The sequence below is a fragment of the Callorhinus ursinus genome, unplaced genomic scaffold (genome assembly GCF_003265705.2).
Source record: "Callorhinus ursinus isolate GAN/ISIS: 27379988/994484 unplaced genomic scaffold, GSC_fseal_2.0 scaffold14, whole genome shotgun sequence".
NCBI classification, from domain to species: domain Eukaryota; kingdom Metazoa; phylum Chordata; class Mammalia; order Carnivora; family Otariidae; genus Callorhinus; species Callorhinus ursinus.
The window spans coordinates 4,206,938-4,221,748 of record NW_027397076.1 but is presented as its reverse complement, the minus strand read 5'-3'; the positions used below and the strand labels follow the sequence as shown (position 1 = coordinate 4,221,748).

Here is a 14,811-nt window from a genome sequence, read left to right as displayed (position 1 = left end):
GAGTTTTTACGCAACCCTTTGTCTGTTTTTTGACAGTTTACTTTTGCAAGTCACCACTTCATGGTTTGGACCCGTCACCTGACCTGAAGCCTGACTCCTCTCTTCATAATCTCTGTTTCTCTTTTTCCTCCCTGGCATGCCCACTCTGCCTTCCCCTTCACTCTTTGTAGTTGCTAGGCAGCCATAATAGTACTCCTAGACATGTGTCTTTGGCATTAATGTTGGCTGCACTTAATTTATGCCTCTTTTTTTCCTCCAAATGACAACAGCCATGCCTTAAAACTAGATGTTTTCCTTTCTGATTAACTGGTAACGTTTACGTGGAAATCTGAAGACTTTGTGATATCTGTCAGAAACTGCACAACACAGTTTAATGATCTGAGTTTACCGTCCTCCAGCTTTTCAGCTATCACCTGTAAATACAATGTCCATTTACACTTAGGGGAAAACACTTCTTGATTTCAGGCAGTCTGGTTTCTCCCTGCGCTCCAGCACACTGCAGTTAATGGCCATTGTACAGAATTTCAAGATCATGTAACGTTTCCAAAGCAGCTGGCTCTGGGCTCGGACTTTATTATGGTCATATGCAATTGACTAGGAGCCACACCTAGTTGTAGAAATTGGTTATTTCGTCTTACGGTCACCTTCGTGTTTTAAAAATTACATTAGAGCACCAGGATTTTATTTAGAAATCTTTTTCCTGATTTTCTAAACTCACATTCTTAGATTTCTTGTACGAGTTCTGCCTTTGGTGGAGAACCGTAAGTGAAGGATTTTCCAACCGTGCATTTATCTCATCAGTAATAGCTGGGGTTTAATCCCGAGACATTTTCCTATTGCAGCGAACTCTGACATGGCTCAGTATATCCTGGGGAGATTAGAGAGAGTCCAGCTTAGAATAACGGCTTGGCCAAAGGGAGAAAAAGGAAAAAAGAAAGACATGCGGTCAAAGAATCTTGGGAAATGGTATTTAGTGCTGAAGCGTTGACAGCTCTTCTGGGCAACTCTGTAACTGATGAATCTTCTTGTGGGATTCAGTGCTGGAAGTTTTTGCTCCGTCTAAAGGTTTCATTCTGTTCATTTTGCTGATCTTTCATAATGTTTATTTAGCTTGTTAGTTGGTCTCAGGACTTTTCCCCCATCCACTAGACAAATGTGATCTAAAAATATAATCAGAATAAACTCCGATCTTTAGGGCACAGGCAAACGATTTCTCCCCTTAAAATCATTTGTTTGCAGCTGCTTTTCATTCTGTCTCCTCTGTGGAGAAAAAATAATCTTTTGTTTCCTTGTTTGGGACTTCCTCTGTATGCCAAAATTAGAAACAGGAAAACTTTTCAGAGCAGGTTAGCAGAAGTGATGCACCAGAAGAATGTGTAGGAAAATCGTGGCTGATCGGTGGACTTGGCATGTTTCAACTGTGCCACCAACTTGCTGGATGACCTTGGCCACATCACTTCCCTGGACCTCATTTTGTAGCATTCATAGCACCTGTAGATAGAGGGGGTAAGCCAGGGGGTCCCTGGGGCCCTTTCCAGTTCCTGCATTCTGTGGCTCTGTTCTCCGAAAGAATCACAGTGACACTCTGATTTCTCTCGCCTTCCTTCAGCATGGCAGTATATTCCATGCTGACACATCGTTGTAGAGACGCCAGCGTTTTTATGAACAGTGGTGGCGGGGGGAGCCCTGAGCCAGTTCTTCAGATTATCAGATCCTTATTCGGCCCATCCCCGATTATCCAAATGTAGAGCATGTTTGGGGGTGCACGTGTTGACTGACGCAAATCTGCGTTCTCTCATAGTCCTATTGGTGGTTCTGATCCCGATTTGGGTTTCATTTTAGGCTTTGGGCGTTGTCTTGTATATAAAAATGCTAAATGTACGTTGAAACGCTATACCAATCAGACCTTTGATAAAGTGATGGGGCCGATGTTGGATGCTGCCACAAGGAAACCCATCTGGCGACACGAAATTTTAGATGCAGATGGTATTTGTTCTCCAGGTAAGGGCCTTTTTAAAAAAGCCATTTATATGTATACTTTTTGAAATATAAAAGTTACTCAGCAGTATTTCTCAATATTTGGCAAACAGAAGAAAAAGGATACCTTACAAAACCACTTTCCTAACTCAGTGTAGTCATTTTTTTTAAGGTGTTTTTTTGTTTGTTTGTTTTTTTTAAATTTTAGAGAGATAGCACACAAGCAGGGGGAGGAGCAGAGGGAGAGGGAAAGCATCTCAAGCAGACTCCCCACTGAGCATGGAGCCCGACACAGGCTCGAGCACAGAGCCTGACGCGGGCTTGATCTCACGACCCTGAGATCATGACCTGAGCCGAAACCAAGAGTCAGACACTCAACCGACTGAGCCACCAGGTGCCCCAGTAAGTGGCAGTTTTATGGATCTCTTATGGAGTATTAGAACGAGTCTGGACCACTTACTTTTATTAATAGTTATTTCAACCAATATTAAGTCACTGCCAACTTAACTTGGACAACGAGGAAGTCAAAACATTTCTTTGATTTTCTTGCTATTCTCACCTGTCTTTGCATCTTTTCCTGGTAAGCTCAAGGCCAACTACTCCAGGACTGTCACAGCACTATCTTCCCAGCCACATAACCCAGGTTAAGAGTGAGAGAAATTCTGCAAGAAACAAACGCAGCAAGGCAGAGAAGAAGCTGTGCACCACGTGGGCTGTGGGCACCTCAGCAGATGCAGCGCTCACCATCCGTGCACCATCCTGACAAGTCACGTGGATCTCCCCTCCCAGCATCCTCCCTGACACAGCCCCTCTCTCCACCTCCCTGTGGCTCCCATCACCTGCTCTGCTGCCAGAACTCTCCGACGGTCTCCCCTGCTTTGGCCCCTTTCTACTCTTCTCCACACTGTGATCAGAATGATCATTTCAAAATGGATATCTGATCGTAATGAAAATAGTAGCATGGCTGCAAGGCCTTGTGTCTGGGACCTGTCCCTTCCTCTCTTTCTCTCTCTAGATTCACGTTTAGCACCCTCGCCTGTACTCTCCCCATGAGCCACACTCCCACTGGCCTCCTTTAGGAAGTTTTGACTGTCAAGTCCTGCAGCTTAATAGTTACACAAGCCTTCCCCACTGCTCAGAACACACTCCCCTCCCCTGTTCACTAGGTAACTCCACTCATCCTCCAGATCTCAGCTCACTTCCTGAGGGAAGGCTACCCCGAGCTTCCTGCCTAGGTCAGATCCTCTTGCTATCAGACATCCTCATAGCTCTTTATAGGATTCCTCAACCTGGTCGTGATTGGACGTAGGTTCACCTGTGATCCTTTGGTCAGTGTTAGTCTCCTCCACTGGCCTCTAAGGCTCAGACGGGCAGTTGTTGTGGGCTGCGTCAGCAAAATTCATTACAAGGTTGTAATTATAATGGAGTCACACTTTTTAGGGGAAGAAGATTCTAATAAAGTCAGTCTGAGCTAAACGCACAAACGATGACATGCCAGTGTAAATGTAGGGACATGGCCTTATTCTAAACAATTCCTTAAAGCGGCTCTTCTGCGATTCAAAATTTTAAGTAGAAAAGTACAACAAAGATGGATTACTACTATGTAGAAATATATGTACAGAAGCACAGACTGGAAGGGAAATTCGTCAAAAAGGACCACACTGGGGCGCCTGGGCGGCTCAGTCGGTTGAGCGTCTGACTCTTGGTTTCGGCTCAGGTCATGACCTCAGGGTCGTGAGATCGAGCCCATGTCGGGCTCTGTGCTCAGCGCGGAGTCTGCTTGAGATCCTCTGTCTCCCTCTCTCTGCCCTTCCCCGTACTTACATGTGCGTGTGCGCTCTCCCTCTAAAATAAATGAATAAAGTCTTTAAAAAATAAGTTGCCACTTATTGACCTGAAGTTTCTGTTGTTAGTACAGTCCCCTAAATCAGTTTCTTGATTTTTTTATACTCTGTGTGCTAATCTGATTTTTCAGATGGGCTGGCACAATTATAGACGAGTCCTATTGAACTATAGCTCACACTGCATCGGCTTTTCCCTTGTGTGCATTTCATGGACCAATCTAATCACATAATTGTATGCCCCAATAATGCTTGTATTCCGCAGAGATGATAACGATTGGGCTATAATTCCCTTCTCTTTTTCTTAGGTGAGAAGGTAGAAAACAAACAAGTGCTGGTAAATAAGTCCATGCCTACAGTAACTCAGATTCCTCTGGAAGGAAGTAATGTGCCGCAGCAACCACAGTACAAGGATGTGCCCATCACGTATGTATTGGTTGGACCTCGGAAATACATAGGAAGATTCAAAAAAGAGAGAGAGAAGGGCTAGGGGAAATTAGAGATTACCTCTTGGAGGGTTAGAGAGTGGAAATTACAGTTTGGGGTATTAACAGTTGTCGTGTGAAGACAGCAGGGAATGGAAGAAAAAACTCAGCTGTGGAATTGTGTAGGCATTCCCACCTGGGTTTGAGTTGGGGGCCAGATAGGCAGGGGTTCCAGGCAGAGGGAACAGTGAGGTGAAGGCCCCATGAGCAGAAGAGCACCTGGGTCTGGAGGACCAGTGTACCCTGCTGGGACAAGGTTGTGCAGTACTCAGGAATTCATTCGGTAGAGGGTGTTAGTGATCAGATTTGTGTTACATAAATAAATCAATAAAACTGTACTGGCCACAGTGCGGCATCAACACCATAGTGGATGACAGCTGGGTTTTAGTACTGGTTGTGTTGTGGGTTACCTTACATGGATGAAGCATGCAAACTCTCCGGCTCAGTTTTTTCGTCTGAGCAATGAAAGAGTTGTGCTTATTAATCTCCAGATGCCCTCTGGGCTCTCAAATGGAGTGAAATACAAGACTTCGTGAGATGAACCATGGGCCAATGATAACAGCCACACTGTGACCATAAAAACAAAACTGAAAGAAGTAACAAGATACTTAATCTAGCCCAGGAATATGAGTTAATTCAGTTCATGAGGTGGGCCAGGATGTGACCTAGGAGAGGTGGATTCCGGGACAGCAGAAGGCAGTCCAGCAGATCCATTCGGCACCCAGCTGAGGTCTGCTCTGGGCCAGCCACGGTGCCGCTTGTACCGGACGCAGGGAGCTGAAAGAAACCACGAGCCTTGCCAGCAAGGAGCCGCATCTAGTTAGCAAAGGCCTACACAAAGAAATAAGTATGGGGCATATCATGATCATCGTGGCTTAGTTGAGAACATTCACTGTACCAGTTACTGTTCTGGGCATTTTACATGTGACGTGTTAGCTCATTTGTTCTTACCGTCACCCCCTCCCCCCCCCCCCCCCCCCCCCCCCCCCCCCCGAGCCAGGCTATCTTAATGGCCTTGTTTGAAAGACACAGAAACAGAGAGGTTAAGTAATTTACCAAGGTCACACAGCTACAAGTGGCAGTCAGGCTTTGAACTGACTGGGTGCCATGGATTTGTCTATGGAGTGGGAGCACAGGGGAGAAAGTAGGCCCTCCACTTAGGGGAGGGGTCAGGACCCTTGCACCCAATGCTACAAAACAAGGTTAGAAAGTGTGCTCACATATTTCTTATCCTTAAAAGAAAATGAAACCTTCCTTGGGGCTCTGTGATCCTTCCAAGCTGCCACTCTCGCTCTCCAAGCGTCCCATTTCCTTGTTTGCAATAAGGGAGTAGCCGTGTGTGAATAATACGTGTGGTGTGGTTTACATTGCCTTATGCCTGCCTCGTAATAAGTGTTCAGTTAATGTTAGCCATTTCAGACTAGGACTGTAAAAGGGAAATTGTAACCTTTGAATTTAATGTTGAAAAACAAAAGGCACGTTTCAGAGTCCAGAATGGCAGTGTCAAAACATTCTGTGGTTGATATTAAATAAAATACGGCCTGTGAGCGATAGGTTCACAAAGGGCAGTTTGAAAACTTTTTGACTTCCTCTTAATATTAGCTACAAAGGGGCAACGGATTCATATATTGAGAAAGTGATGATCTCTTCAAATGCTGAAGATGCTTTTCTGATCAAAATGCTGCTGAGACAGACCAGGCGTCCAGAGATTGGAGACAAATTCAGCAGCCGTCATGGGCAAAAAGGTAAATTGTGTCATTCCTCAACTTGTTTCTAAAACTGAAAATAGTATTTAATAACCACGTACATGAGAAATGTAATATTACATTGGTATTAAAATTATGCTTGTTTTATCTCTTAGGTTAACCTGTTTATATTTTAATGGCATTGAAAAAATGTACCACAGGATTGCTTCTCTTTGCCATTTATTTCATTCTTTTGCAACTCCTCCCCCCTCAGATTATAATTATGAGTCCATTCTAGGTGATGTATCTACTAAAGTACAGGTAGCTGTTTGAAAAAATTAATAGCAACACCTGTTCTTTATGGAAGGTGCCTATTTGCAGTACTGTCTGTTGGGCCGTAATATCGTGGGATGTCAGCAGGAGAAGGCGCCTCCGGGCCCTGTACAGGGCCGTGAGGACGTGCGGACCCCAGGGGTCAGGCAGCCAGGCTGAGGCACCGGCTGGAGCTGTGTCGCAGCCTGGGTCTCGTGTCACCCACGCAGCGCCCTGCCCACTGCCCAGTGGTCCCTCGCCTGGATGGGTTTGGGTTTCTCCACCTGATCCCACCGGCGAGGCCCACTCCTCCCTGGTGGTTGCCGATGAGTTCTCATGCATTCGTGGCTTTGTCTTGTCTTGTTTTTTTATCCTCAAGAAACAGCACTGTGTCACTGATTAACTCATTTTCAGGAGGGTCCCTTTTAGTGTATATCCGTCACGTTTCCGAGTGGAACGTTGGCCCTGGGGTTTGAACTGCCACGTGACTAGTTTAAGAATCGCAAGAGCAGCTGACAACTTTCATGGCACTGACTGCGTGCCTGGCAGTGTTCTCCGCACGTTCCATATACTGACTCACTGGCTTCTCACATGGTCCTGGGAGGTCGGTACTGTTTTCATCGGCATCGTACAGATGAAGAAACAGAGGCACAGTGACACGAGTAGCTTGCCCAGTGTCCGCCGTGGGTGGTAGATCTGGTTTTTGAACCCCAGCAGTCTGGCTCCAGAGCCCACGCTCCTACCTGACAGCGGTGCCGTCCTGAGTGGCAAGCAGTTAGTGCTGTGCCTGCACATGGTAGGTGCTCCAGAAGAGAGAGCCGAGATCGCTGGATCGCTCACGTTGGTTCTCCTGCCTTTCTGCTCTCCAACTTTGTGTCTCCTCTTTACTCATAAATTCCTAGTGCGATGTCTTCTTGTTTTTAATTCATTGGTCTGAAGATAATTGCATTTTCTGTTCTTGCTGATTTCAACTTTTATTTGCTAAGCAAGTATATAAAACACAACAGTTTGTTTACTCAAATGAATCCAGCCTTAGTTGTCATTCCTTCCATCAATGAAACTGTTCCAGACTAAGATAAGTGTTTCATCAAAAACATTTTTAGTTCAGTTGACAGACAAAAGATGATTTTAGCCTGCCAGTATCTTATTTAAAAAAAATTGATTTTATTCATGTGAATTTGACACTTCTACTTCATACAATTCCCTAAGATGCTAACTCTTAATACCTTTTCAGTGTTCGTAAACATCTTTTGAGATTCTAGTGTTTTCTGCTACTTACCAGTGAAAAATTCTCTGTGTTGAAACTATTTCTCCCTTTCTCTTGGTCTAGACAGTTTCTGAGATGTACTCCTAAGTCATTCTGGGGTAACCCCATAATCTTGTTCACAGCCTCTATTTTACTTGACCTATTCCCTGGATAAGGGCAAAGCTTGATACTCTTCTTATAAAATGTTGGCACTGGATGCTTTACAAGAATGCACACTATAAGAGAAGGTCTTCATTCTGAATCCATTTATAAACTTCAAATACCCCAAATCCTCATTCCACCGGAGTATTGTGCAGAGTGGAAGGCAGGCAGACGTTTCAGTGATGATCCACTGCGTTCTAACTCCACTGAACTTGAAGACAGGGGTCATGACCTCACATTTTCATGAAGCCTGATAGAGCCTTTCTCATGGAAGATACCTAATAGGTAGTTGATAATGGTTGAATATATAAATAAATTGAAGGTAGGGAAATGAAAAGGGACAGATTCAGTACTCTTGATGGATTGATTTTACTCGGGTTTTCATCTATACATAATATGTGAGTGTGTATGTGTATAGTGTAGACAAAACAGTTTTGAAAATGAGAAACACACTTGTTAGTAAGCTGCTGTAAACATAGACTCTACAGGTACAGGTAGAATGTCAGTGGTCTTTGTGCTCTAACATTTTTTCAGACTATTAATATGATAGGGACAATGTTCATTGACAAAAGTGGTTTCTAGAAACTGCAGATTTTGGAGATCGGTTCAACCTTAAATGGGACTTGACTTGTACATCTCTACGAAACGGGAAGAAGCCCTCCTGGGGTGAGGGGGCCTTTCACTTGTAGCGAGGAGTTTATCTCACTAGTTTTCTTTTCCAGATGGCTTTTGATCCAAGGATGAAAACCTTCTGATTAGCCTCAATTTCCCTTGATACCTCCTTCTCTTACAGCTTCATCAGATTTATTGAAAAGATTGGGGGAAAATGGGCAAACAAAAAAGAGGTAGTGTAAGCCTTAAGAGAGTGATGGAAGGAATGATGTAGGACCCGTACCTAAACATAATTTTTTTTTTGTTTTTTTAATCAAATAATAAAAGCACATGGCTTAAAAGGTCAAATAGTACAAAAGGGGGGTTTGAACTGAAAAACATCAATCCCTGCCTTTTCTCCAGTTCTGCTTCCCAAAAGTAATTTCTTCTCGTTTTTACCTTTGTATTTCAAAATAATATTTTTAAGCAGCTTTATATTCACTCATCCATTTTAGAGATTACCTAATGATTTTCTTTTTTTTTTTTTTTAAAGATTTTATTTATTTATTCATGAGAGACAGAGCGAGAGAGAGAGAGAGAGAGAGAGAGGCAGAGGGAGAAGCAGGCTCCCAAGGAGCAGGGAGCCCGATGCGGGACTCGATCCCAGGACCCTGGGATCATGACCCGAGCCGAAGGCAGACGCTCAACCATCTGAGCCACCCAGGCGCCCTACCTACTGATTTTCTGTTACGACAGACAGGAGAAGCTAGCACTTCGCTGCTTCCCTTTCTTACTCCCCACCTCCATTCCTGGCACAGATTTATCATCATTTGGGGTTACTTAATTATTTAAATTGCATTATGTATGACCACATAAATATTGTTCACCCCCAAACCAAGTGGTTGAGTGCGTTTTCTCTATTGTATAACTGTACTTTTTTCAGAAGTTAACTATCTCGTTTTTAAAATTTGCTTAATTTTCTTATTCCTGTTACCATTCGTCTACACCATCAGCAGCCTCTCCACACAATTCCCCACATGATCAGTGGTCTCCTGGGACCATCCCCCCCACGAAAGGCCTGCTCTGCAGGCCCCGTTCTTCTCACTGCAGTGGTTTTCCTCTGAGGCCCCGCTTCCCGCCCAGTGTGTTCAGAATGGAACTCCATAGGCCACAGGGGCACTGGGCAGAGCCTGGCTCAGTGGGGGCCCGAGCCGCCTCATCCTGTGGGCCCCAGAAATGTTTTCAGAAAGTTTAGAAAGTACTCTGCATTAGTTTGCTCTAACCAAGTACCACAGACTGAGGGCTTAAACAACTGAAATTTATTTTCTCACAGTTCTGGAGGCTGAAGTCCAAGGTCAAGATCGTGGCAGGTTTGACTTCTCCTCAGATCTCTTTCCGTGGCTTGCAGGTGGCCATGTGGTCCCTGTGCCCTCACGCAGTCTTCTCTGTGCTCCTGCACCCTGACGGCTCTCCTCTTACAAGGACACCAGCCATATTGGATTAGGGCCCACCCCATGACCTCATTTAGCCTTAATATCCTCTTTAAAGACCCTGCCTCCAAATAGGGTCACATTCTGAGGTCTCCTGGGGGTTAGGACCTCAACGTAGGAATCTGGGGTGGGGGACACATTCCATAAGACACTCTAGATCTGCTCAGTGGGAGTCATTTATGAAATTCCCATTTGAGCCCGTGTTTCTTGGCTCGTCCCATGTCATCCCCACTCCCTACCCCCCGCCACAGTGGAATAGTCTGTTCATTCAATTGCTGAGAAAGGATGCACAAGAAGTAAATTTTGTGAGATTGTGTATATCTGAACATGTTCTGTCCTCATACTTGATTTATACTCTGGTTGGTTATAGAATTCTAGATTGAAAAATTCTTTTCTCTAAGGATTCTGATGACATTGCTGCATTATCATCTAGATTCCATGTTACATTATTCTTGATCTGTGTGTATGTACACACATGCACCTGTTTCACTCTCTTTCCTTTCCTTCCTCCCTCCTCACTTGCCTCCCCCTCCCTGCAAAGCTTTTACCATCCTTCGTCTGTTCTTGGAATTCTGAAATTTTCTTCCCTTGTCCTAGGAAATCAGGTACCTTCTCTTCTGGAAGTTCAAGGTCCTTCCATTTTCGGACATTCTCTTATATTATTTTGTTGTCAGTCTCCATCATGTTCCTTGTACCCTCATTGTCCATTTCCTTATCTTGATTTTCTTTGTAGGAGATTTGATTTTTATTTTCCAGATTTTTTAACCTATTATATTTTAATTTCTAGTTAAAATTTTATATTTAGAGTCTTCTTTTTTATAGACATGAGTGTATATTTTTAGCATTATTTTCATTTTTAGTTTCTTGGGTTTTTTTTCCTTTCAGCTTTCTTCTCTTCTTAATTTTCTACATTCCTGGAGCAGTTTCTTCCCCTTCTGTGTATTTTAGGGTCTGATTGTCATTGTTGGGAGCTTTCCTCTAATACCTGGTATACCTGTGAACCCTAAAAAGCAGCTGGAAGCTTTATGGCCCTGGCGGACATGACTGTAGGGGGATCAGGCTGCCAGTCAGTTTCTGCATAGTAGGATCTTTCTTACTTTTACTAGAAGTTTGGAGTATTTAAGGGACAGTTTGAAGACAAGGTGACCTTCAGGGACCTAGGTAGGGGCAGGGGGCTGGAGCCCAGTGTTTAGTGCACAGGCTTTCATTTAATTCCTCTCTACCAGGCTGGTTCCTCGTACCACCATCTGCTGTGCTTGCTACCCTTGGGGGTCGGGTCACTGTGGTTCAGTTTCTCAGCTAAAGTGTTGGGGGACAAGTGTAGTTTCCTGGCTGTATGGGGTAGGGAATAGAGAGTCAGGGGTCAGTGATTTCTTATTCAAACATTTACTTCTACAGGTATTTATTAAGTACCTTCTAAGTGTCTGATACTCTTCCAAGCCCTGGTAATAAGCAGTGAGCAAAACAGACAAAATTCCAGTCCATGTGAGGCTTACATTCCTGTGGGCAAGAGAGGTAACGATACGTTTTGAGATAAAAGGGGAGAATAGGAAGCATGTGGGGGGAAGGCATGTGGTCAGTAGTTGAAATTTCAAGTCAAATGGTGAAGGAACTTCACCTTCTTGAAAAGGTGGCGTTGAGAGAAGTAAGGGAGCAGACCCTCCCTGGCCAACGACCACTGGAGGCAAAAGGAAGGCCTGAGGGGCCGGAGGCCCAGCCAAGAGTGATGGAGCTGGAGGACCCTCGGGGAGGGCCAGAGGCCAAGCTTGCCAGAGCAGAGCCAGCGAGCACTGGGTCGTCAGAGCCTCTCCGTGAACCTTGGCTCTTACTCTGAGTAAGATGGACAGCTGCTGAAGGAGTCCGAGCAGACAAGGGAGATGATGTGACTTACTCAGGCTGCAGTGACGAAAACAGACTGCGGAGGCAAGGGAGAAGCATGGTCCCAGCCAGATGCTCTTACGGTAACCTAGGCAGGAGTTGGTGACGAGTGGGAAAGACATGATGATGGGGAAATGGTGGGAAGGGATCAATCTGGACACATTTTAAAGGTAGTAGCACCCACTGGGATTGCTGGTGGCTTGGGGTGACTGAGCTCTACACCTCACCCCGCTTTTTATCATACTTTGTGTCTCTGTCTCCTGAGCCTTCCACGGAGCAGGGCGAGAGGGCTTCACGCTTCTCTGCAGGTACTTGGGTTTACCTTTCTCCCGTTAAAGCCACTTGACTGTTCTTTACTCCTCAGCTTTCCCTGCTGTATCTTTATCTCTTGCCTATTCTTTTTCTTATAGGTTTGTTTTTTCAACTCTAGTGTTAGGTTTGGAGAAGGAGTGGAGCGAAACATAGGTGTTTCAGCAGTCGTGTTTACTGGGAACCCCTGTGTTGGCTATTTGAGAGTGCTCAACACAAGAGTGCTTCGTGTGCTTGGGGTTTTTTGCTGCAATTTGTAGAGCTGACGTTAAAATGATTTTAATAATTTATTAATAAATTATATTATTATATATTATATTATATATATTTATTATATATTAATTATTATATTTATTATAATTATAATAAATTATTATTTCTAAATTAACAAAAGGTGAGAGGAATATTTAGAGCACCAGATTTTTGTCTGCTGACCAGAGCTTTGCCTCTAAGGCTTCTTGGTTTTATTGGCTATTTTAATCATTTCTGATATTGAAAACTAACTTAAAAATATTTAAAGCTCACACACTGAGAATTTTGACCTAAATGTAACAATCATCATAAGGGTATTACATCCGGTCAATTCTTAATTATCTGAGAAGAGCTTATCTTTCGCCTGGGTTATTTTTGTAGCTAAGGTCTACCATTTTGTTCCTTTCCCTGAATGCTACCCGTCTGAAACGAGGCACAGCACTAGCAGACGTCTAGTTTTTCAAGTTCTTTTCAATTATAAATGAAATTGTGAGTTTGAAAAATAGCAATGGTTCTGTTAAAATAATTGTATATGTGGTTAAATATCCAGAATACCATGTTAGCTAACTTAGGTAAGTACATTTTAGGTTCACTGAGGATAGGAAACACATCCTACTAAATTTATTTCACCTCCAAAGCACTTGGCACAGCACTTTGCATATAATGTGGTTTCCCGTGACTGTGTCTGTGGAATAATTTATTAAGTAGAGCCTCTTAAATGTACAGACATAATAAGCCAAAATCATCTTCCCCAAATTAGTACAATTTATTCTTCCTAGTAAATATCAGAAATGGGATGTGTCATCTTTGGACTGGTACAGGAGCATCACCACCCAAGGCTCCTAGCTCCCCAGGCATAACTGAAATCACAAGCCCCCTTCAGCTTTTCCAGCTGAGTGACTTGAGTACGCATGCCCACCCCAGGCACCAATGGGAATGTGTCTTGACAGCCCCAGAGGAATCTGTTTGCTCATATTTAAGTCACTACTGTGGGCTCAAAACTCTGTTGGGCTCATAGGAGCTGGAAGGACATCCCCCCTCTGCTAATGCCCATGAAGAGTTGACTCTGTATCCGAAGCAAAAAGTGAATACAAAGGATTACATATGGTCACAGGCTAAAGGACATGAGAAAGGCCAGTAGTGAGAGAGCAGTTGGGAGTTATTTGTGGGTAAGAATAAAATCTTTGAGTTTGGAAAGACCTTTTAGACTCTAGTCTAGGTCCATCTTCCTGGAATAAGAATTCTTTTAGCTTATCTTTGGCAGGTCGTTTTCTACTTTGTGTGCGGCCTATGAAGGGAAGTCCCTCCTGCTTTCCAAGGCAGCCTGGCCTGTGGTGGCGCCATTCCAATGGTTCTGTGGAGCCTGAGTGCGCTCCTCCGTAGCGTACACCCGTCGTCCTGCCCTGTCCTGTGTGGGTCCTGGATGGACACCTACCCCTTTTCTTCACAGCAGCCCTCTCTGTTCAGCATTTAAAGAAGGCCTTCCAGTTGGGAAAAAGTAGGGCAAAAAGGTAGAGGTCTTGAGCCCTAACAGAGTGAGCTGTTTTATCTGTATGCCTTGGTCTCCTCATCTTTGAAATGGGGACAGTTTCCTAGGAGTTGTCACTGGGATTAAAGGAATTGATGTGTGCAAAGCAGTGAAGCCAGTGTCTGGTGCACAGCCAGCAGCCAGTAAAGGTGAGCTGCCGCTGTTAGGTCCGTCCCAGGTCCCTTGCAGACCAGGCAGGAAAGGAAGGCTCGGAGACTGGGTGAGTTGGCTGCAGGTGGGTCCTGTGAAACAGGCGGGTGAGTCAGCACGACTTGTTGACCCACAGGAACAAAGAGGAAGGAGGCCCCAGGCCTGGTGTTAAGCTTGGTAAGTGATGGCACCAGTCGCAAAGCAGCTTTGTCTCACTGAACTTGAGGTGATAGAGGATCATCTCGAGCGCTGATGTCATTGACTCGTTCGTTTATCGAGCTTCACTGTGTCCCAGGCAGGCCCCGTTCTAGATAGTGGAAACACAGTGGTAAACAGGACTGACAGGGTCTCTGCTCTCCTGGAATTGGTGTTCTCCTGGGGGAGGAAACAGAAGGAAAGTAAATGAAAATATGAACGTGATCATTTAAGGTAGTGTTAAGTGCTGTGAATGGAAGACGATGTGGAAGAGTGACTGGTTTGGGGGTGAGGGGAATGCGCTTTAAATTGATGATCAAGAACGGCCTCATGGAGGAAATGACATTTGAAGGATGAGAAGGAGCCAGCCAAGCAGAAGTCTGGAACAATTATGTCCAAGAGCCCTGAGGCATGAGTGAGCTTGATATATTCAAGGGACAGAATAAAGGCCATTCTGGCCGGTGCAGCATGCGGTGGAGCACTCGGTGTGAGAGAAGTGGGAGGGGCACATCCCACAGGAACTTGTTCCTAATATGCTGGGAGCCCGTAGGGCTGTTGGGTGATGAGTCTAAGACCAGCATGCAGAGATCTAACTTCCAGTGTGAGAGATCACCCTGGAGTCCAGTGGAGAGCAGATTGGAGGGGAGCAAGGAGGGGAGCAGGGTGACTGTCTTGTGGTCCAGGCAGAGAGGCTGGCGGCATGTGCTCAG

The 14,811-nt window shown here is 44.7% G+C and overlaps 1 protein-coding gene across 2 annotated transcripts in view; it reads left to right on the top strand.

Moving 5' to 3' along the window:
- POLR3B (RNA polymerase III subunit B) overlaps positions 1-14,811 on the top strand; it is a 109,310-nt gene that overhangs the window by 72,048 nt on the left and 22,451 nt on the right. For both annotated transcript variants that reach the window (XM_025881247.2, XM_073900356.1), the window contains exons 21-23: positions 1,843-2,001; positions 4,127-4,244; positions 5,906-6,048. In XM_025881247.2, the coding sequence (XP_025737032.1) occupies positions 1,843-2,001; positions 4,127-4,244; positions 5,906-6,048 (420 nt within the window). The remainder of the gene's footprint in view (positions 1-1,842; positions 2,002-4,126; positions 4,245-5,905; positions 6,049-14,811) is intronic.